At 26.3% G+C, this 24,441-nt stretch overlaps 1 protein-coding gene across 3 annotated transcripts in view; it reads right to left on the bottom strand.

Moving 5' to 3' along the window:
• LOC135929908 (uncharacterized) overlaps positions 1-21,953 on the bottom strand; it is a 54,881-nt gene extending 32,928 nt beyond the window's left edge. The window contains exon 1 of one of the 3 annotated variants that reach the window (XM_065466649.1): positions 21,673-21,953. In XM_065466649.1, the coding sequence (XP_065322721.1) occupies positions 21,673-21,929 (257 nt within the window). In that variant the 5' untranslated portion in view covers positions 21,930-21,953. Of the gene's footprint in view, positions 1-2,858; positions 3,003-21,672 lie in introns of those variants that run through there. The other 2 variants (XM_065466648.1, XM_065466650.1) reach the window with 2 other exon arrangements.
• Positions 21,954-24,441: the final 2,488 nt, after the last annotated feature.

The raw sequence follows: 24,441 nt of genomic DNA on the forward strand, positions 1-24,441 counted from the left end.
AAGAGCTCATGTCCAGTTATACCAAAAGATATAAAATTTTTAATGTTTTTTCTTTCTATTATTGGGGTGGACATTTTGAAGATGGGAGAAAAAGGATCAAAATAGTATACGCGGGGAAGATTATAAATGGAGGCGATATATAAGCGGATGTGGAAAACTTAACCTTATCGAAGGTGATAGGCAAGCGTGCTCTATGATATATACGCGTAACATGCGATATAAGACCTTTCTTACATTCCTAAATAGCATCGTCTCCTTAGAATGATCCATAAGGGTGTAATCAAGCCCTAATTAACCACTAAACCCATATAGTATTTTCTTAATGAACCCAAAAACTTTTGGACACCCCCCCCCCACCATTTTTATTATGGGATATAAGGCTTTTTATAAGCCTTAAGTCGAGAAAACAATTGGTTTTACATTTAATATTTTTTTAAATGCCTTAGGGAAAAGGGGATTTATCGATTAAATACGAAAAACAGATGGATTCTGACCCAAAACACTTTTCTAAAACCTACTAAACGTGGACTAGAAAATGAACATGAATCCGACACCCTCCCCAGAGGGCTGTATTTGTTCAGGAAATTTAGTTTATTTTATGATTAATTACTTATAAAACTAAAAAATATAAGGTTATGTCAAAGATTGACTTTTTTTGTTGATCCTAATACAATTATGATAATATTCCTATTTCGCCAATAAAACTTTTAGATGTAATTAAAAATAGTTTAAGCCGTTTAATAGTAATTTCTAATTATATCTGATCTAGACCGAGGGCACATAACCGAACGTAATTTTTTAAAATAAATTCTGAACTTGGACCCTTACTGAAAAGGTGTAAATTTTACCAGGTCCCAAATCCTGGTAAAATTAATTATAAAATATCTGAAATCCAAAATCAAAACGTGTGAAAGCTGTATATAGTATTTCTTAATTAAAGTGATCTTGAAGATTAATTGATAAGATAGAAAATTTACAAATGATAATAATGTATAAAAAATTTTTTTTATTAACAATAGTAGGATTAGACTTCTCCCTTTTTTCCAACAATTGTATTGTTTTTTTTAAAATCGATTATTACAATTTTTCATAAAGATAAAGTTAACTTCAAATGCATGATAGAGATTGTATTTGAAGAGTATAATTTGAAGAATTAACAGAAATCATTATATTAATAGGTGTGATATGTAGTATTTAAAAAAAAATTGATCTGTAAATTATAAATGTTTTACAATAATCAGCCACCTCACAATTAGTTTTGTAAATTTGCTGTGCCAAGTCAAGTAACTGGACTCATTTGAAGTTTAGTTGTAAACAAATTAAATGTGACTTAAGTTGAAAAATTTAGAATAATAAATATCATTATTCAAGTCAATTCAAGATAGATTTTTATGATAAAATCGTCAGAATGAGCTTAGCCATTTGGCTCAACGCAGCTAATTACCTATTCACAAAGAAATAAGAATAGATAAGCATGCCCGCATTGATATTTTTAAAAAGATTTTCAGCCCAGCCTGTAAAAGACATTCAGTGCAAGTTGCACTGGCTAATAATTTTTTGTGAAATTAAAGTAATAGGCTTGACTTGCTCAGTTAAAAAAAAATCAGGGTAGTCTGGCCTCACTATTTCATATAATGCAATCAGCCTAAAAAAGTATTTTGTGGTTACTCTGGCCTAAAAGTTTATTTTAGTTTTGCCCATGAGCCATGCCATGCAGATCTCTGGTATGAAATATAAAATAAATATATCTGAACTTTTTATTAGGGCATAGATACATCAATAACAATAGTTAGTATTGGGTTGATACTCATGGCAGTATTGGTCAATCCTTTTAACTTTAACTAATACCAGTGGCTAATACCAATAGCATCACTGGAGGTTTATCAACTACCAAGTGTGTGTAGCTGTTTTATATTTTTTGACATGCCCTTATTTTTTCTGTTTTGGCAAATCTAAATTTTATATTCATGTTAAGTCCAAATTTTCTATTTATCACACAAAATTTTGGCCTAGATTTCCTATTACTAAATTTAATAAAAATCAAAATATGATCAAAATATCTAATCTTAAAATATAATATTTGTTCTTTCTATAAAATTAGCAAGATGACAAATAAATTATGTCCCTTCCCCTAAAAAAAATATTTGGGGCATGAGTAAGTAAAAATGTTACTGCTATCATTGAGTGATAGATAAAAAAAAAGTTGCATATATACTTATAAGAAAATAAGGTGTTAATTATTATCCATCCTTCTTTCACTCACATAAATTAATTATAAATGCTAAATAAAAAATGATAATATCAATAAATTAATTTGTGGCTTTTCTGAATATATATTATATTAATAATTTTCTTATATCATATCAAATATTGGCCAATGTCTTATTGATTAAAAGAGTGGTACCAGTGTAAATCTCATCGGATAAGCACCAACAGTCAATAATGGCAAATAAGACAATCTAAGTTCTGCAATATATATTCTTTTCTTTTAATTAGAAAAATTCTACATAGAAGAATTTTTGCAAGATCAATCATAGTTTTGGTCAACTTATAACAATTTTTACTATAGTCAATCCAAAATCAGGTTAAGATCTCATATTTTTGAAATTTTATTTAAGGTATTTTAATATTTAAATGAGTGATGGCCTAATTAATAAGTTATTAAAATTCTATTTATTTTCATTTTGAAATAGTAAAACCAATATTATTTAACACCTTAATTTGGAATATTTATATTAAACAACAAAACTAAACTGATAATATTTTTCACAATTTAAAACAAAAATTGTTATTTAAAATTTCTAATTATTTATAAGGTACAATTTTAATATAAATATTAAGATATTAATATTTATTACCTATCTCCCTTTTTTGAATACTTAGTCATGTCATATGTATTGTATTTGTATCCTTTAATTTTTACATGTCTTGTTACATGTCTTGTAATTGTAATAATAAATGCGATTTAATCAAAATAAAAAACATATGACTCCAAACAAAACAAAAAATCTAATATTTTAACAGAATTTGGCTAATTAATTTTAAAATATTAATAGCTGATTTTATTGAAATTCTACTCGTTATATATTTATAAAAATATTAATAATTTTATAAAATAAAATTAAGAGTTTATTATTATAATTTTCTGAAGTTTTATAATAAAAATGGCAAATCAAGACGTATGTATTTCCTATTTGTAATTTTATTAAAACAATATGTAAATATATAATGATTATTTAATACTTTCTGTATTTATGAGCTGCCATTAAAATCTAATCTGCTAATCAGAACATGTTGCTTTATGTGTCTCTTTGTTTCGGTTTTTTTACATAGGTTAGGTTATAAAATATTTGCTAAAATGATATCATTAGTGAAAGTAAAATAGGATTTTCATAAATTTTTTCAATAATAAAACAGAATATTAAACAACTAAAAGTTATTGAATTAATATTTTGTCCATTTATTTGATAAATATTTTAAATAAAATTTATCACTAAAAAAATATACATTTATTATTTTTAAAAAAAATTATCTATATGATGATTATTTTTTATTTTTTAGAGATTGAATTGTTAAGGTTGGCAGGGAGTTAGACAAGATTTAACTAAAAAATTTAAGATTTTTATTTATAAAAATATATATAAAATATTTTAACTCCAAAGTACACTAAATTTCTATGCTTATATAGTTTACAAAATCTATCAAGTAATTTATATCGAATTATTGAGTTAATTTTATAAAACGAGTCCGCGAGGTTAAAGTTAATTTAATATAAAGAATAAAAAAAATCAATCTTTTAGTTAATAGATAGCGATCGATTAGGACATCACAACATTCCACCCTCTAAAGGAACCCCGCCTAGGTTCTCTTTAAACGTAAATCTTTTGTGTTCAAGGAGTTTCCCATATTTTGATCATAAAATCTCTCATAGTTTCGTCTTGGAAAATGTTAGTTATTTTGGTTGTTAAATCTTTGGTTGCCATAATATGGTCAAATCTGCCATGGTTGTCTAAACTGATGTTTGTAATTACCATAGTGTCTGTTGCTCTCAGTATATGGCATCATCTGGGTATAGTCATATCTAGTATTAGTTGGTTTTTGATCGTAATATATAGGAAACTCCTTGAACACAAAAGATTTAGTCTAAAGAGAACCTAGGCGGGGTTCCTTTAGAGGGTGGAATTTTGTGATGCCACCATGTTAAGGTTGGCAGGGAGTTAGACAAGATTTAACTAAAAAATTTAAGATTTTTATTTATAAAAATATATATAAAATATTTTAACTCCAAAGTACAATAAATTTCTACGCTTATATAGTTTACAAAATCTATAAAGTAATTTATATCGAATTATTGAGTTAATTTTATAAAACGCCGCGAGGTTAAAGTTAATTTAATATAAAGAATAAATAATCAATCTTTTAGTTAATAGATAGCGATCGATTAGGACATACAACAGAAATAACAAAAAAATTTTTTTAATTTAGATCATCAAGTTTCTTATCTAAAATTTCAATTACTTCAATCTTTAGAAATATGCGTAATTAACCGATAATCCACCTACTGATCTATGCTTATGCTATTTATTTGTAAAATTTTTACGTTTAAATGCTTTACAGCCTTATTTTAAAATGTTTTTTTAAATTAATTAACCTAATTCCTTGCTAGTATGCTTTACTTTGAGGGCCTGATGAGCGACCCATAGGTACCATGGGTATTTTTAGCCGTATTATCGATTTTCAAAACCTCTCTTTATTAAATTTTTTTTAATATAACCAATAATACCAGTAAACCCGTAAATGAAGGGTAAATAGGATATTTTTCCCACAGATAACCCCCCAAGAATGACGGGCATATTTCCCCATTAAGGACGAATTAGAAATGTACCTTTATTTTGATGCGATATGATTACTTAATTTACCATTATTTTTAAAATATGTTAACACTATATTAGTATTTCAATATGAACAAATAATTGTTACATAATGATTATTATCGAATGATGAAGAAAATTCTGATTTCCCATCGTTCTCGAAGAGCATGATAAATGAAATATAAAAATAAAATAACTAAGTGCAACATAATCGCGTACAATTTAGTTTTCTGGTATATTTAAGAGAATATAGGTATTCATGTTTGATAAAGAGAAAATACTTGAAATTGAAAACTGCATGTGAGAAATATATGGTATTTCAGATAGGTTTAATTTGATTTTAGTTAAACTTTATATAGATTCATTTATTTGCAAAAGTTGCAATATATTTATCCCTTCAACGTATAATATTTACATTAAGCTTTAAAATTTTGTAATATGATCCTTATATCCTCAGTCCAGATATCATTGATATATTGTATGTGAGATCATGATTTTATATTTTAAATTTTTGAAGGTGGGTTATATAACTTTTTATATTGTTCTTTAGTTACATTTCAATTGATGGGATATTTGTCTCTTATTCTAAAATCTAGCTTTGTAATGAAAATTTAATTTTTACAACCAATATAATTAGATCTTGCCATATATGCATTCTCACATGTAGTTTTCAATTACAAATGTTTCATTTTCTCTTCATCCAACAATGAAACCTATATTCTTCTAGATATAAACCAGAAAACAAATCGTAAGTGCTTATGCCACATTTAGTTTTTTTTTTATTTTATCTTTTTCATCCATGATTTGTAATTTGTAGTTATTTCCATTAGGAGAGAAATTTCAATTCATCAAAAAATTTTCAGATCTTAAATAACTTAAAAATATTTAAAAAAATTACAATTGATTAATGATTAAATATATCTTCCATGCTTGTGCTATGCCCAACTTGAAAATTTTGCATATATATTTATTAAGCCTTTACTACATAAAAAAATTTGAGAAGAACAAATGCCGATTTGTTTTGTGGTCATTTCCGATTTTTGGCATTTAAAATTTTCAGGAATGTGTAACAATATGCCACTTTAAAGGCCTGCCATTAAGTTATAAAAAAAATTTAAAAGTTTCTAACTATATTATATTCAAAGATATTTAAAACTAAAGGAAATGCATTTTATCAAAATATCAATAAATAAGTTAAAAAAATAAACCAATAATAAAAACAAGCAATCTCTTATTTTAATGTAAAAATAAATAAACATTAAAACAAAATAAAAAATATACTTCTAGAAAAAAGCAATAATCATAAAAATATTAAATAAATGAAACTGGATTCAATAAAATTAAATAAAAATTAGCCCAAATAAAAAAAATGTCAGATAACGTAAACGGATATATCATTGGGTAAAAAATAAGCCAATAATATTAGAAGAATAGTAAACTAATAAAAAAGTAATTTGTTTCATATATATTAAATTTATTGCTATTAATTTATAATATGCGTGCATAGGGAGAGCCATTGTTTCGGAAGTGGGGGACAAGTCAAATTAGAGATAAGCGCGGGCCGTGAAATCACGAATAACCCATCGTGTCACGGTAGGTCACGGCGTAAGTGTGAATAAATTTTAAATTATTAGGCGTGACTGGGCGTGACGGGCCTTACCAATCCCGGGCGTAATCGGGCGTGAACATAAATTTCCCGTGAATCAAGGAAATTTTAATTTTTAAAATTTTTTTTATAAATATAAATATAAATTTGCAATTTTAAATTTTAATTTAGTTCTTTTTTTAAAAAAGAATAATTTTTGAAAACAAAAAATCTTCCGCATTTTATAAACAACATCCGGTATCATGCTGTTAGTTCTATTTTCTTTTTATGTTTAGGTGTTTAATCGCGAGACTTTTTGCTAAATTTTGTTTAAACTTTTTACTGAAAAGTCAGTTATATTTTATTTGTAAAGATCTTCGATCTTTAAATGCAACACTAGGCCAATGCATGATCAATAAAAATTACTTGTCTAACCACTGTTTTTTGGACGGATGACTATAAAAATCGAAGTTTTTTTAACCATTACAGTACATATTATAATTAAGGATTTTGAATTAAAAACATACGCCACAAAGAAAATGAAAACAGGGCTCAATATTAAAAGTGTAGTCATTTTAATTTTAGAAGAATAGACAGAAGTAGAAAATTATTTAAATAAATGTACAGTTTTGTGACTGATAACGGAGCAAATCTTATAGGTGCTTTCAAAGATGAGAAACACTAGCATGTATATGCCATATACTAAATAATATTATGCCTTATATTTTTAGCAATTGTTTAACTGAAATGGCCTTAAATACAAATAGTGTAAAAAAAATAGTGCAATATTTCAAACAATCTACAGCTAATAGCAAGCTAAGTAACACCCTTAAAAGATATAATAACGAAATGGAACCAGCGAGAAAATGTGGATTTTTGAGGCCGATCAGAGGAAAATATCAAAATAGAGGCCGATTAGGAAAAAAGTATATTATTATGTTCACATTATTTTCTCTTATCATTTATTTATTTTTAATGATATCTCTATGATTTGAATATCTCATTCCTTGACAATTGTCATGTCGTTTATAATTTAATGCATAAAATACCAGTAACGTCGCTTGACGCTATACATCATTACCACGTTCTTTTCTTTGTTTTTTTTTCAAATGAAGTAAAAACGCTTCCGTTTGAGTAGAGTGAAAGCTAAGTTTTGATTAATTCATTATATTACATTTTTATACATTGATTTATTGTAGAAATAGTATAGCCCACATTTCTTGTTCTTAATTCATTGAAATCAAATAAAATCCAGGTCGGTGAATCAGATAAAAGGATGGATGCTTGGGTGAAACAGAATAATTTATCTGGCCAAAATAAGTTGAGAAAGCTGCAAAAAATAGGTTACATAAGGCACGTGAAAAAGCTCTTAGAGCGTATATAGTAGAGAGCTTGCTCCCAATAACGATAAATGCACTTCAATTTATAATAGTTAATAAATCATTTGAGACAAAAACTTGATAATTTATGTAAATTTAAGACTCTAAGTACAGCTATAATATATTTGGAAATTTTTGAAATAATGGGGCCACGTCATATCTTCAAACTAAAAAATTAGGTACTTTGTCAGCATGGAAAATGATGGAAGAGATGCTAACTCTTTCTGTATCATCGATTCAAAATAAAGCAATAAAATGGCTTCTAATTTAAATGAAACACTTTAATATTTAAAGCTCCCGGAGAGCATCAGGGTAGAGAATGTTCTGCCAAAAAATCGAATATGATGAGCGAAGAGAATATATAGTGACCAATGCCAAGATAAACGCCCTCAAGAAACAATTGATCTTTATAGGTTCGGAGTATTTCGTCCTATAATTGATCAAATTATAAACAGCTTGTCTGAATTTCTCTCTGCGAATTAAGAGCTTATTTTGAATGTGCAATATTTGCATCCTAGACATTTTGATGAAATAAATAGTAAAGATATATATTGAGTGTTAAATTACGTAAAGAATAATGTTCATTTGCCAGTGTATTCAAAGTTTGGTAGCAGAATTAATTGAAACGGACGATAATCGTATGTACAAGTGAGGAGTCAAATGAAGAAGATGGAATATTACAATATGATAATAACTCAGAGTGTGATGTAACAAGTGTTTAATATGCGTGTATGAAATTTTTAAAAGATGCAATATGCATACATGTGACACGAATTTATTTTTGGCATATGAATACATTTTAATTTTGTCCTTTACGCAGGTTAATTGCGAGAAAACATTTAATAAATTAAAAATTATAAAAATAAGTTGAGAGCTAATATTGACCAAGAAAAATTAGAAGCGTTTTTTAATTATGTCAGTTGAATTAAAATCATTAGCGCAGATTGAACTAGAAGAGCCGCTATAAAAAAATTCCCACGAGGCCGTAGCGTCGCCAGTCCCCCTGAATGGAACTCTGTATATATCATGATATAAAGTTTCTTAAAATCATATATGAAATACAGGTGTACTTGTTTAGAAAGCAAGAATCAAATTGATTAGCCACAATTGATATCAACATCATACGCGAGTTAGATAAAATTTTTATCAATATTTAAAGAATGCTCGGATAATCTGAGAGCAGACACAATAAATGAAGTTTATCTATGGAAACAAAAATTAGTAAAATTTTGTCAACCTTCTGAAGGTGATACAATAATAATCAAAACCTTGACCAGATTTCTTTTAAAATAAATATTATGCAGTCATATATAAGGTAGACTTAAAATTCTAGATCCGAATTTTAAAAGTCTTAAGATTTTAATAGAAGAAGAAAAGGAAGATATATATATATAAAATAACCTTACAAATGTTAAATGATATAAAATTAGTGATATGCCTAAGTCAATGACAACTATAATTTATAACTTTCCACATTAATCCTACACTCATAAAAATCCATATATTATAAATGAAACATTTAGAGAATTTCTAGGAGGATTCTGATGAGGCATCAACATCTACCAATGAAAGCTGTGAGGATGAATTATAAAGATTCATCGCTCATAGACAAATAACAATGACAATATTTTGAAGTTTTGGAAACAGGAATATTTTTCCTTTTTTGAATTAGCGAGTAAAATTTTGCCAGTCCCGACAAGTTCGGCTTCTAGTGAAAGGTTATTTTCTGTAACCAATCTCTTATTAGATGAAAGGCGTACACAATTGAAATAAAAAAAAATGGGCATTCTTCTTTTTCTAAATAAAAATTTCGATTTATAGATTGTAATTATTTTTTGTTATTAATATGAAATATGAAATTAGAGAAATAAATAGAAATTCAAAAAAGAGTAAAATTATAGCAATAGTTTTAAAAAATTTAAAAACACCGTGAATTTTCGGGCTTGACGGGCGTGAATCAAATATTGCCTTTCGTGAGAGCACTGGTCGAGGAGAAACTTTTTTAAGTGGTGAGCATGAATGGGCGTGAATTATTTTATTGCCACCATGAGCAGGCGGGCGGTGAATAAAAAATTAGGTCCGTGCCCCCCTCTAATTCAAATCTGGTGTTGGCAAAAAAATATTTTCATTTCCGAACTCAAAATTTCAATTAACCAACCGAACTTGATTTCTTCTGTCAGGATCTGCTGGATAGACCTAAAATTTAAAATTAGGTTATACAGGAACCTTCATTTTATAAATTAAGATAAAGTTAATAGATAACATTAGATTAACATTAAGAAGATGTAAAAACGATCACTTATAGATTATGGAGATTATATTTTAGATTTGCTTCTATTGTATCCTAATAAAATTTTTGAGCATCAGAGTAAACTTTTTATTTTAAGCTAATATGTTTTGAGATTGCACGATTGGGGTAGTTAGCTATATTTTGACAAATGCTAAAGTGAGCAAAATGGAGTATATCGTCAGGCCATAACCCTAAATTTTCAGGGGAGACGGGTAAAATTGATGTACTTTATTTTCGCATATATTATGCTAAAATTAATGTACAGCCTAATCCAAGCTATCAGTGCCTAGTGTCCAGAGTCAAGTGAATCTAGATACAGATACATTGTCTAAAAATTGATCTAGATATATACATCGTCTAAAAACTTTTTATTTTAATTATATACAGAGATTGCTGTTGTTTTTAGTGTTGTTAAAAGGCTCGTTTTGAGCCGATTTTTAAAACGGCTAGCTCAATATTTTAGCCAGAAAAATATTGTCTAAGCCTCGAGATTTCGTTAATATATGTCCACCCTTTGTTCCTTCAATAAGCAAAATCTTCAGGCTTGCATAGTATTTTCCTGGATGAAATAATGAGTTAGCCGTTTTTAAAAATCGGCTCAAAACGAGCCTTTAACAATGCTAGTTGTTTTGGAACAGAAACTTATATTATGAATAAATAGTTAAACAACATTTTTTGTTCTCATTCTCAATGTAATGCCAATACCCTATTTTTATCGTTCTTTAGAACAAATTCTTATTTAAAACAAGTATTTAATATAAAAAATTCTTTTACCTTAGATATAATTTATTCAATAAAAGTCAAGGTTAATGATAGGTACTGCCTAAGGTAGTACCTAAAAGATTAAAATAATTTTGTGCATAGATGGTATTGTTGTTAATAATTAAGGAGCGTCATGTCATGGCTAAAAGCAAGTATTTATATATTCTTTTGAATATGAAAAATATCCTACACAATCTTGAAATGATATCTATAGATATAAGAGAAAAAAATATATAATCAATATTCATATGTTATAATATTCTATATATATTTTTTCTATTATATCGTTGGTCCAGAATTGGAGTGCTTTGCGCAAATTATTAAAATGGGAAAATCAAAATCAAAGTTTAAAATAAAATATAGGAAAAAGTTATTGATCAATTTTGACAATAACCTTTGGCAAAAATTATAATATTTTTTTAATCTAGTTTTTTTATATATTGGGAATAAATAAGTTATTATCCACTTCTAACTCAAAAATTTTGAAAATGTCGAGTGGAGCACTCCAATTCTAGACCGACGATATTAGTCTTAATATTTTTTAATATATATTAATATAAGTTATATGTTCATATGAAATAAAATGAATTTGCATTCAACTATATTTATTTTTATTATAAAAAGTGTTAAATAAAAGTACAAAATGGATCTTAAAAAAATATTTAAAAACAGATATAAATACATCGAAAATAGTATCTAAATATATACCACATTTTTGTATCTGGATACTTTAACAACTCTGTTAATGCCAATTGTGTCACCTTATTAAATCTGTAAACTTTTTAATGTTAACGAGGATTGTTGGGGATGGGCTCTATTAAGTGGGTTTACCCCGTAAAGTCAAACTATTGTAAGCCATTGGTGATAATTTTATAAAAATAATTTTGGGTTTTCACTTTTTTTTTATAAAAATGCTTTTTTTTCAAAGAAAGGTAAAATAAAATAAATTATTTAAAAAATATTAGATAAATTTTAACAATTGTATGATATAAAATTTCAGCAAATTATAAAATCATTATCGAATTGTCATGTTTTAATATTAGAAAATATTCTTTTGACATTAATTAGATAAAAATCTCATCAATTTCTTCTTCAAAGTTTATCATCACCAAGTTAAGTTTTATACTTATTTAAGAAGGTCATATTTATATCTTTACATTATATTTATCATAAAAATAAAATAATGAATTCAAATGTCATTTTAAAAAATATTATTAGGAGGAAAGCGAACGGGCGCAGTCGCGTTTTGGCTAAGGTTGGCATTTGAGAAATTTCGCGGTTTCCAGCCAATAAACCCCCCCACTCCTTATTTTGAAAATTTTTTAATCGCAATGCCCGCCCATTTATTTCAAAATTTTATTCAACCCACCTGTCAGCTTTGCAATATTGTGAAACAAAAAGAGGTTTTTTAATAAATAGAAGTCTGTTCTGCTAATTTCGTTTGAATTTAAAATTCAACAACCCATAGCTACCCATTATTTTTAAAATATTTTTTTTAACCCTACCAATGTTTAAAATATTTTAGAAAATCTGACCATGCTTACTCAAAAAATGGGCGGAGAAAAATGATATCCTTTTGAATTCAAACTTCAAAACCCGCAGATTGCAGACCTCTAGGCATATTAAAAATGAACATTCATTTTATCATTCTATTTAATCCTTAAATTTCTTTTAAACAGAAGTGACATTGATTTCTTAATTGGAAAATAGTTTGTATGTATGCATATTATCGAATAATAACTACTTTATGGGGGAGGGGGTTAACCTTTAGGGGGAATTCAATTATTTCTTGAGAAGGGGATAGAAGCCATTGTTATAAAACTAATTAAATCCATAGATGCAAATAATTAATTAATTAATATCATTTCGAATTCGTTTATTTTATATTTAAATTATATTAAATACATTTTGTACCAAACACATTTTATGAGGTTTCCAAAGGTGAATTTATTCAAATTAAAAAATAAAAATTAATTTTGCCTTAAAATTTGCATTTCTTAAAATATTATATTGCTAAAAAATGATAATAATTAAAAATAATTTATTCTAAATAAAAATTAATTAGCATTTAAATCAAATAATTAATATTTTAAAATTCTAAAATGAAACCCTACAAAACCTACCTATGATAGTTATAACTATTATGCAAAAAAAAATTGGTTTTTTTTAAATAAATAATTTTATTTCTAAAGAGATAGGCCTATATCTATATAAGGGAAACCGGGGTTAAGACACCCCTAAAAATCAAACATTAATGAAATAAAAATTAATCAATTAAATTATTTTTAATAAAAGATGTACCATTTTGTTCCTCTTGATTGATTTTAGGTGAGGAGAGGACTAAAAATTTTCAGAAAAAAATTTTATTTTATATAATTCATCCTTATTTTCAAAAAAATTTTCTGAAAAAAAATTTGTAGGAAGACATAAGCCATACACAGGGGGAATGCTGAGGCTATTTTTGGAAGAAGGGGGGAAGGAAAATTATTTTTAAAAAAATAAAATTTATTTTTCCCGTGATTCAAAAATCATACCCATTGAAATAGTAGAAAATACTATGTATAAAAATATCATTTGCTATCTTAAGTTAAGTTATGTTTAGTAAATTATATACCTAGAGCTTGCATCGAATTTAGGCCATCAAGATTCAATGTCCGGCGAGGCCATTTCTTCTTTAACCCAACCTTTTGGACTTAGGGTAGGGTAAAAAGGTTAGTCAGATATATGGAGTAGGGTATATTAAAAAAAATGTTTTTTTAAAATTTGGTCATTAATATGTATATTGCCATCTAGTGGTGCTAATCTAGAGTCCGCGGTCTATATATATGAAAATTGTTCGTTAAATAACTAATAAGGGTAATGAAAAGAGATTGGCTGTAGTCTGGGTTTGCTTTAATAGAGTTATCTTTTTATAGGTTGGGGGTGGGGGGATTCTTAATTTTAATAATAATTTTTAAAGATTTAAATGAATCTAATATTTTATCCCCCCCTTTCCCTTTCCCTTTCCCTTTCCCTTCCATTTCGTAAAAATAATATTTTAAAAAATATGAGGGCCGGGTAGGGCTGTATATTTTAAAACCGAATATTTTAAATGGCCATTATTAGCTATAAAAATTAAAAATAAATGCAATATATATTTTTATAAAAATCAGGGCCGGGTCTGAAAATATAAAACCCGGGCCGGGCCGAAAAATTTTTTTTAAAATAAATTTAGGCCGTATCTTTCAGGTCTCTGGTATTTATTCACTATATAATAATTGTTTTATAAGTATAAATATTAAATTATGGCCCCTTTTTCGGTAGTAGTAAAAAAAAATATAAGTGTAAAATCAATGCAAAAAAGAATAAAAATATTTAAATCGAAAATACAACGCGATATAAAATTAACAATAATTAATAAAATATCAGGTTTTACATTTTTTTAATTTACTAGATATTTCCTTTTTTTCAAAGTGAACATGATCCCTATTATTTTTAAAAAAAATCATGCCGAAATTTAAAAAAAAATTTTATAGAAAAAGGCTTATACCGAAATTTGAGATTGTAATATAATCTCATCTAATCTAAAATTACTATTATTATTATTATTGTACAATTATAATGCTATGAAGGAATAATAATATGAGATCATTGATAATAAAAAATAAACTATATTTATCCGAAGAACCAATTAATCATATTCTCTCTTCTCTCGATCTCTCTCTATATCCTCATAACATAAACATATAATAATGAATATTAGTCTTGAAAATTATATCGATAGATATACAAACCAAAATTATATTTAATCGTTAATTATCTGAAGGACTTCTTTATTGTATTAACGATGTCTTAAAAAAAATAAGATCATAAAAAAAGGCTAATTCACAAATGACTTTTCTTATCTGAACATATATATAATACATGTGATAAAAGGCAAAAAAGTGCTATGTACCCTGCTAAAAGCCTGCGAATGTGAAACGATTCATATAAAATTCGGTTATAATTAAAATATCAAATAAAAACATCGATTTTATCTCCCTTAACCAAATGGACTAATTATACCAATGGATACAAAATTCCTGACATATAAAACACTACAATGCTGGTACATATATCAATCAGAGATATACAAGACCGGTTCTAATCCCAGTCACCTCCGAAACGAGATGCAAAATGATCAAAATATAAAAATCGGATATGGCTTTAAAATAAAAAAGTCTTGACCTCAGTAGGTCTGATAAATTAAGAGTTATACTATATATATATGTATATAACATTTAAAAAAGACATCTTATATTAAAACACTTCTATTACTCTTACCTAAAATTCTCTTTGGAAACGGTCAAGTTTATTTATATTCTAAAATGATAAAACATTTGTAATTTCATTAGTTCGTTTGTTCTTCCTTCCTTTCTTTCGCTTCTTTCCTTTCCTCTCTACCTTCCTCTTCACTCTTTTTATCTACTTTCATTTTTTAACTAAACTTAAATAATCAATATTTTAGGGGGTTTTTTCTAACAAAAAATAAAAATGAGAGTTTTTTAATGATTTATAGAGCTTAATTTCTAAATTATATCTCATTTTTTTTATAGAAAAAAAGTAAGTTTATATAAGCTTCATATAATAATAAATTTATATGTCAAGAAGTCATTAGAAATTGGCTTATGTAATTTTCTTTTGAGATTTTTTTTTATAGCATGGAATCAATTATATATTATTTGTGCTTCTTATGTGAGGTTTTCTTCAAAGTTTATATCGTGACACAAAAAAAAATTGAAATATTATTTATTATATATTAATTTTAAATGAATTTTTTGTTCCTTGTTGTGATGATGATTTAATAATATCGCGTTAGTTAAATTTATTTAAATTGAAAATTAGAAATATATTTTAGACATTAACAATATTTTCTGTTAAGGCGATAGTTTGATTGGTATTACTTTATTTTTTGTTAATTTTTGCATTTTAAATCATTAATTGATGGCATTATTTTAAATTTAAAAATCTGATATTCCAAGAAATGCATTCCAATATATCCGTTCTATATTAGACATTTTTATAATAAACTTTTTTAAGAAATTTCCTTTTACATTTAAAATATGGAAAAATTAATATAAATTAAGGTTCTTCAAAGGTAGGTGATGAATGTCTGAAATTTATAGGGTGGGTATTTTACACTTATTGGAATGCATTTCCGGCAAAATTAGCTTTAAATTTAATAAAACGCGCTCAATTAAAGATTTAAAATGAAAAATCTTATGCGCATGCTGGGAGGAAACCTATTAAATTATAGAATTACCTATTTTCTACTCTAGGGCTACTAGAATTACTACTTTAGGAATTTGGTAAAATATATTTTTGAATCGATTTACAAAGGTAGCAATAGTCATGGCAAAGAGCCGAGCATAGACTGGCTGTCCAAGACGAAAATGAATTCGGCGGCAATTTAAAATTCCAAATTTATCTAAGCTCCAAGAAAGGGATATCCAAATCCGAATTAGTAAGAAAAAAAGAAATACATCTATCTTTTTTTCACATTTTCTCGGGATGGGTTAATAGTCAGAACTGAACTTAGGTTTGATCCGATCCTTGATCGGGTTTTAAGTATGGGTTCTTTTGGACAATTTATTATATTTTATATATTTTAAGAATAGGTTCTTAATGTCATTTTTTAGATAAAATTTAATTTGGTTAATTCTAGTCAAAAGAGTATTTTTTTCGCCAGTTTTTCATGCCCTCTAAAATTATTTACTTCGCAAATACACTATTCGAATCTAAAAAATCATTCGGAACGAATTCCATTTTTTTTATTATTATATATATCTTTATAAGAAAACATATAAACTAAAAATGTTCAATAAACTAAACTTGATGTTGCTTAGAGACCTATCTACAAAAGACAATTTAAAAATAAAACATCTTTCAACCTAACCTGAACTTAAATTTAATTCCATATCCTCGTCCAAACTTCCAAACCCTCCCTACTCGAAAGATAAAAATTTCCTGACTTGATAGGGTGGCTTTCGAGTTGGGTGGGGTGCGCACCTCTACAGCATATGGAAGTATATATGGCGTCAATGTGTTTATCGTTAATATGTTGTATTTTAAACTTTAAAACATTTTTTGAGCACATTTTATTTAAATTTAAAAATCTGATTTCACCGGAAATGTATTTCATCATTGAAATACCCTCTATGAATCTCAGACAATTTACTCTTGAACCTTTGATCTTAATATAATTTATATTAGTTTTTCTATAGATTTTTTATATATAAATTATAAAGACTTCAAAGGTTAAACTGCAAAATTGTCTACAATTCATTAGATAGTTATTCTAAACATGATAGAATACATTTTCGGTAAAATCAGATTTTTAAATTTAAAAAAAATGCGCTCAAAAAATGATTCAAAGTTGAAAAATAACGCATTCTAGGAAAACAACAGCAACGCTTAGGATGAACGAGGCCCGCTGGTGAAAAATATTTTTTATAAGATTTTTATTATTTTTCTAACATGCTCCAAGTGAATGGTGAATGTAGAATTATTTTTTACTTTTTTTAAAAAATATAAATTATCTTTATTTATATAAAATAAGATATTTTTTCTTTCAATTTTTTAGAGGAACAAAAAGTTGTGGCATTGAAGTAAAATGTATGCCAATTTATGTTTAGAAACGGATATCGAAAAAATAAAAAATATTTGAAAAAATAAAGTTGGCGAATTGAGACAATAATTTTGAAACTTGTGACGATATTTAGTGTTCAATTTTTTCGAATATTCTATAACGTATATCAATATATTCAAATAGGATATCAGCAAAGTTTGATGACTTAAAAACGATATAAATATAATATTTATAGGTTGTAGCCCGAATTGCTAGGCACATAATTTTTGTTGGAGATCTTCAGGTCCACTTATTGTTGGCCATTTGTTTAAAAATAATTTTAATTTTTCTTTTTTTTTTACAAAAATGAATATTCTAAGAAAATTGTGATAGTCATCATTTAAAATATAATTAAATATATAACTTATATTTATTTTCAAATTGCCATCACCCCAAAAAGAAAAACAAACCTATCCATACTAACTTACTCCGAACCCGGTAATTTTAAATCTGATCCCAAACCTATCCCTCTTTAAAAAAATAATTAATTCTGAACTCGGAGCTGGACATATGAACCTGCTAAAAAAGTGGCTGGTAGAAGAATTTGTCTAATAAAAGAGAACATGCGGAAAACTCAATTAAAATGAATTGGTAATATGGAAAGAGGGTTATATTTTCAGAAAGTTGAGAGGTGGAAAGAGAAAAGCGTAGGAGACGAGACTGGCAAAAATTAAAAGGTTTTATTAAAGGAGGATATGAGACTAGAGCCAAGGTGAAAAAAATAAAATATGAACTCGCAATGTGTAGAAAGCGTTTCTACCAGGGAGGGGGGGGGCTGATATCATGCAAGATCTTCATTAAAATTGAAGGGGTTAGGACGTCATGAAAATATGATCGTCATTTGAATAAAATGGGAGGTGGGGATTAATAAATGTAATGGGGTAATGGAGTGGGATATGGTTGGTTAATTTGAATGAACTTCCTTTTTATGTTAGTTTTGATTTTGTAGGGGATTGGGAGGGGTAGGGGTGTAAAAATTGTTGAGGATAAGGGGTAATAATTGACGTAGAGAAGGTGTGGTCTAGAAATGCCGGGTGGGAAGAATTCCATAACAAAAGAAGAAAATTCAATGTGTTATTTTATTCCAAAGCTTAGAAATTAAATAATTTCTAAAAAAAAAAATTATATAGTAAATTATTTTAGCTTATCCTTTTATAAGTGAAATTGAAAAATGATATGACCTTGTCCTTATATTGATAATTATATAGGATCATTAAAACTAAAACTTATTTGTTTTTATATATTATATCAAGATTGACTATATTCCTTTTTATATATTTTTTTAAATACGTTCTTGATATTTAATACAGTATAATAAGTAAAGTATAGTAGATAACTATAAAACTGAAAAATATGCGATAATTAACTAGGAAAAAAATATTATAATAGTTTTTTTTATTGTTAAAATATGTGTAAAAAAAAAGTACTTTTTTGCATCATATAAGAAAAGTAGCATTTTTTTATTTAAAGTTTTAAGTTTTCCTTATACATTTTCTGTTTTCAATTTTATTAAACTTTTTTATTATTTTTTCTTCCATTTTCTTTTTTTTTTCATCTCTTTTTTCTTATCTTTTCTTTTATTTGTTCCTTTTTCTTTTTTTTAAAGTAAAATCCAAAATTGAATTGTGTGAAATTGGCGTTAGCAAGGCTTCAAATAGGAAATAAGAAGTGAAAATATTAATATAAAACCTTTATATAATATGTATAATAAATTTTTATATTAAGCTCTAAATTCAAATTATATATATATATATAATTGTTATTAAATTCAATAATTATGTTATAAAGATTAATATTTTCTGAAAAAAATCTTAAATTTAACCAAAATTTTTAACTATCTCCTAATTTCATTTCCTTTCCTCCAGTCCCTTTCCAATACTCATTTCCATGCCCTTAATATTATTATATAAATAAAATATTTTTCAATTTATTTGTTGAAGTTAAAACGCAATTATGTTACAAAACAGCGTTATTTTTTTTACTAAGGGACCATCGAAAAAACCTAAACCAGTTTTCGCCTCACAATCCGAAACTTTAGAAAATGGTCGACTTAATTCAGTTCGAATAAGAACCAAATGTAATCTAATTATTTTGTCAGCCAAATCAGAGTCCAATCGGTTTAGTTCGGTCGGATTCTGTTTGGCGTTTTGAAAAATCGACCCAAATCGGGCTTTTTAACAACACTACTAGTAACTATGCCGAATAATAGAATAGACAGTTACAAAAATATGTTATTCATTATTATAAGAGAATTTTAAATATAAATTTTATTTTATTATTTTACTGATTCAAAATGGGGCCAAAAATTATATTGAAAATTTTTATTTAAAAAAAAAGTTTACTTAATTAGCCTAATTTTTTTTTGTTTGTATTCATAATTACACTGGAATTAAAATAAGTTTGCTCAATAAAAATTATCAAAAAACTTAACTAGTTTTTCTTTGTACTATATATAATGGGTAAAAAAAATGATAATAAAAACAAGTCCTTTAGCAAATCTCTATTTATGGAAAATCTGTAAGAATTATTTAAATTTTGATAAAATCAAGTTTTTCCAGATTCGTATTCGAGCACTTATGAATTTTAAGTAATTTTGCCGTGATGAACTACTCTACTTAATTTGTGCCAATTTGAATGTATTGATTTATTTTAAATTGTCAAGTACCGGAAATATTCATGAAGAAATTTAAAAGCAGACGATTCCAGGTAAAAAAAAATTAAGCCTTTCAAAGATTATGAAACGTGCGCTTAAATAAATTAAGTTTTTAACTAATTCGCTAAAAACCCGAGTCGGCGAAAAAAAGTCCCGAACTTGCTAAATTCTGACGACATATATTAAAAAAAATATTGTTTTTTTAACTTTCAATATCCAAACTTTGGCAAATTTTTGTATACTTTTGAACAAAATAAAAGTCTAAGAAAGAATGGAACTTTACATTCTTAAACCGTTTCATATAAATAACACTTTAAATATTAGGGTTTTTGGCAATATACTAAAAAGTCAAAATTAACAATGTTCATTAATTGTGAAAAAAATTTATATATAAAATTAATTATGTTAACCTTGTAACAAATACATTTTTTAGAGATTTTTTATAAAAATAGAAGCAAACCACGTGATCATAAAGGCATTTTTTTTCTTCTTCTTATCATTGAGCGGAGCCAAGAAAATAACCTTTTTTTAACTCTGGGAAAAATATTAGTAACTGGTATTAAAAGAGAGTAACACAATAGTTAAAAAAAATAACATTGTAAATATTAACTGAATTCATAATAATATTCTGTAAAAGATATATATAATTGACAGGATCAGATCCCGCCATTTTCTTTCTATACTAATCCTTCCAAACCTTAAACCATATGCGTAATCTTATACTGTAAATTTTTTATTGGAGGTGAGGGGGGGGGTGGTACTTAAGAGATTATTGGGATGCTCACAAAAATATTTTTTTATAAAACCTAAAAGCTAATAAAGATTTTAGCCACCTAAACTTTTGCCCTCTCTAAATTTACACCCATACTCCCTGCTACCAAAAAAAAGGAAATCCACTCTACTCACCTCTAATTTTATTCACATGACGATTGGGTGTCGTTATAAACTTACCCCTTACAATCCCATATAATTGGGGGGGGGGGGTGATAAATTGTATTTACACCTTTGCTTCTCCTTTCTGATGCCAATGGCCAAGGTGTATAAAATCAACCAATATAATGAAATATATATTTAAAAAATGGCCTTTCAAGTAATATAACCATAATCTGAATTTAAAAAATTTTAATATACCTTAGAGCTAAAATAATATTTAGTCAAAACTAAATTATGGTTTTGACAAAGAAAAAAATTTTTAAATTTTTTTTTTGAAACAAACAATATAAAGGTTGCCATAAAAAACGTACAAAACCTGTTTTAAAAATTCCTTAAGTTTTGAAATTTTCAGAAGTTTTAAAATTTTAAGAAAACTTAATGATAAAGTTTTGAAAATCTCAGAAAATCTGTTTTGGCCATATATTTCATTTTTCTATTTAAAAAAAGGCTATTTCGTTTTTTTCAAAGAAATTTGGAAAATTTTTATGTTAAATTTTTTGATGTTTTGGACATGGCAAAATAAGAAATGCTGATATTTTAAAATTATTTTTACCATTTTATCAAATTCAAGTATGCTAAGAATATTTGTCCAAAATCCAGAAAACTTTGGTAGTCATGATTTGGAATAAGGGAACCATTTTGAAAAGTCGCGAAACTACCCTTTTGCAGCGCCATTCGAAAACTTGCTTCACTTTTTAGGGGATCAGTTTTTTCAAAATTAGGTAAAGAGATTAATGATGAAGATTCCATAAAATTTTTCGGTGAGATCGTCTGGAGTGCTTGAATTATTTTCCCATTTTCCTCAATCATTTTTTTTTGAAACCGGTTATTAAATAATTTTATCGGCCAAAATATGAATTGGTTCTTTTAAAAAAAAAATAAAAAAAAAATAATTATCTCATTTTAAAATGTTTATACTGGGGGTTTAGACTAAATTATTATCATTTATTATTTAAGGGATGAATGAAATAAGTTTATTATATTATTTTGGCATTGCCAGAAGATTTCAAATCATCAATTCTTTCTATTAGAATAAGGAATAAGGAGGAAGAAGAGAGACATTTTTTTTTTAAATGACACAAAATTAAAATTATTCTTCTATTTTTTTAAGTAGGGGATTTTTTTTATTATATTTTTTTAAAAAAATATTTTTATAATGATTGTCAAAATCAAAAAAAAATGGCAAAAAAATTAAAGATGTCATAAAAGCTTTCTCTTTTTAATAAAAAAAAATTGACAATTTCAACTGATTGATTATTGATTTCTTTATTAATTTTAAAATAATAATAAAAAAAAATTTGATTAAAAATATAAATATTTGAATTTTTTTAAATATTAATAGTATTATTAAGCTCTAATTGCCTATAAAGTTTGAGTATATATTTTTTTTATGAAAGATTATCTATTTAATAGTATTTATTAATAATAAATTTAAATTTAGAAGTTGAAATATTATATGATATAATTAGTAAAGATACGAAAATGATAAATCTTTGAAAAATAGATAATAAATATTTTAAAACAGAGAGTTTTATCAATTAGCAAAGACGAATGAAATTTAGATTATAAGAGAAGAAAGAAGAAAAAAAAATTGAATTGTTATATATTTTTTTATTATTTAAAATTGATGTTAACCTCCCCTCCCTTCTTTTTTTTATTGATTTCTTTCTTCAGTTTTTTACTAAAATTGATTTATTTTAAAAAACTTTCCTATCTCCTAATCCTCTGTTCTCTCATTTCTTATCCATAAAATATAACATTTTAATTAAGAATAACTTTAGGAAGATTTGTTTCCTATACTCAAGGTAGGTCGAGAGGCATTTGGCTATTAATAAGAATAAGCTGGAGCATTGGCATATATTTAAGTGGGTGTCAATAGGAATTTGACCACCCTCCTCTTCCCAAAGTAAAATCTTAGATATGGCACTGAGCTGAGGTCTCGCAAATGTCTACAGCCTTGATATTTTAAAGTATAAGTATAAGCATTAGTCTGTAGATGATGGCCTTATGTCTAGCAGTTTAACAAAGTGGTCTAATGCCAAATATCTTATATCATTAAATAAAAAACATTTTACGCGAAAAAAAAATCCATTTACTTACATACAATTGCAATATTAAAGAATATGACTGTCTTTCGAGTCAGGGTTCTACTAAAAAAATGAATATGATTCCAGTTAGTGTTGTTAAAAAGACCGATTTGGGTCTATTTTTAAAAACGGCCCGATTAATAATTTCGCCAAAATAATTTTATGTAAACCTCGAAATTTAATAAATGGATGTCCAAACCTTTCTGTCATCTATGAGAAAAATCTCTAGACTTACATAATATTATTTTGGCTATATTCCTAATCGGGCCATTTATAAAACTTGCCCCGAATAGGGCTTTTTAACAACAGTAACTTCTGGTTCCAAATTTTTTTCTAAAACAGGCGTCGGTTTCGATCGTTCTGTGTACCAGTTGCAAACTCTGTTTAATATGCATAAAAATCTTCTGTTTTCAATTCCTATAAATTATAAGAGTGGTTTTGGTTTCTGTTCATAAGGGCGAATTTATAGTTATGTTCAAGCGGTGTGTTATTTAACTCAGGATTATTTACAAAAATCAAGATAATAAATAGTTATATTTTATAAGAGTTTATTAACATTTTTTTAAAAGCAGAAGATATTTTTACTAAATATTTGTTATGAAACAGTAGATATATATTATTAAATATTATCGCTATGAAGAATCAGCTTTAATTTAGATATCGTTAAATAAGGCAACTTTTGAACAGGACATGTTTACTATATATTCAGCATAAATTTGTTTCCCAGTTCCAATTTAATATATTGTATACCTTTCTTTTATTGAAGCGATTGACTCCACTTTGATTAGAAAGAAAAAGACCTAAATATTTCTTTTAAATATTACGTTATTTATGTAGTTAAAAATATTACTTAAATATTATATCTATATTAATGTTTACTTAGTAGAACTGATAGCTTGTTAAAATTTATTGAAGAATGAAAATCTAATTCATCTTCAAAAAGTTTTATTTTTCTGACTTAAAAATGTCAAATTTGTCAATTTTTTTAAAAAAATTTTATTTTTATTATTTATTAGTAAAACTAATTATAAAAACAGTAAGAAGGAATTTTGTTTTTAAAGTTCGGAAATTGTTATATTTCTTTTTTCTTGAATTGTTTTGTCACATTCATTTTAAGATTAAAAAAAATAGAAGAAAACATTATTTAAAATCAAGCAAATTATGATCACATTGTTTTTCAACCATTTTTCTTCCTTGTTCTGCAAACAACCCCCCCCCCCCGCCCTCCCCATTGA

The sequence above is a fragment of the Gordionus sp. m RMFG-2023 genome, chromosome 5, assembly GCF_954871325.1.
Source record: "Gordionus sp. m RMFG-2023 chromosome 5, tfGorSpeb1-WG-v2, whole genome shotgun sequence".
NCBI classification, from domain to species: Eukaryota; Metazoa; Nematomorpha; class Gordioida; order Chordodea; family Parachordodidae; genus Gordionus; species Gordionus sp. m RMFG-2023.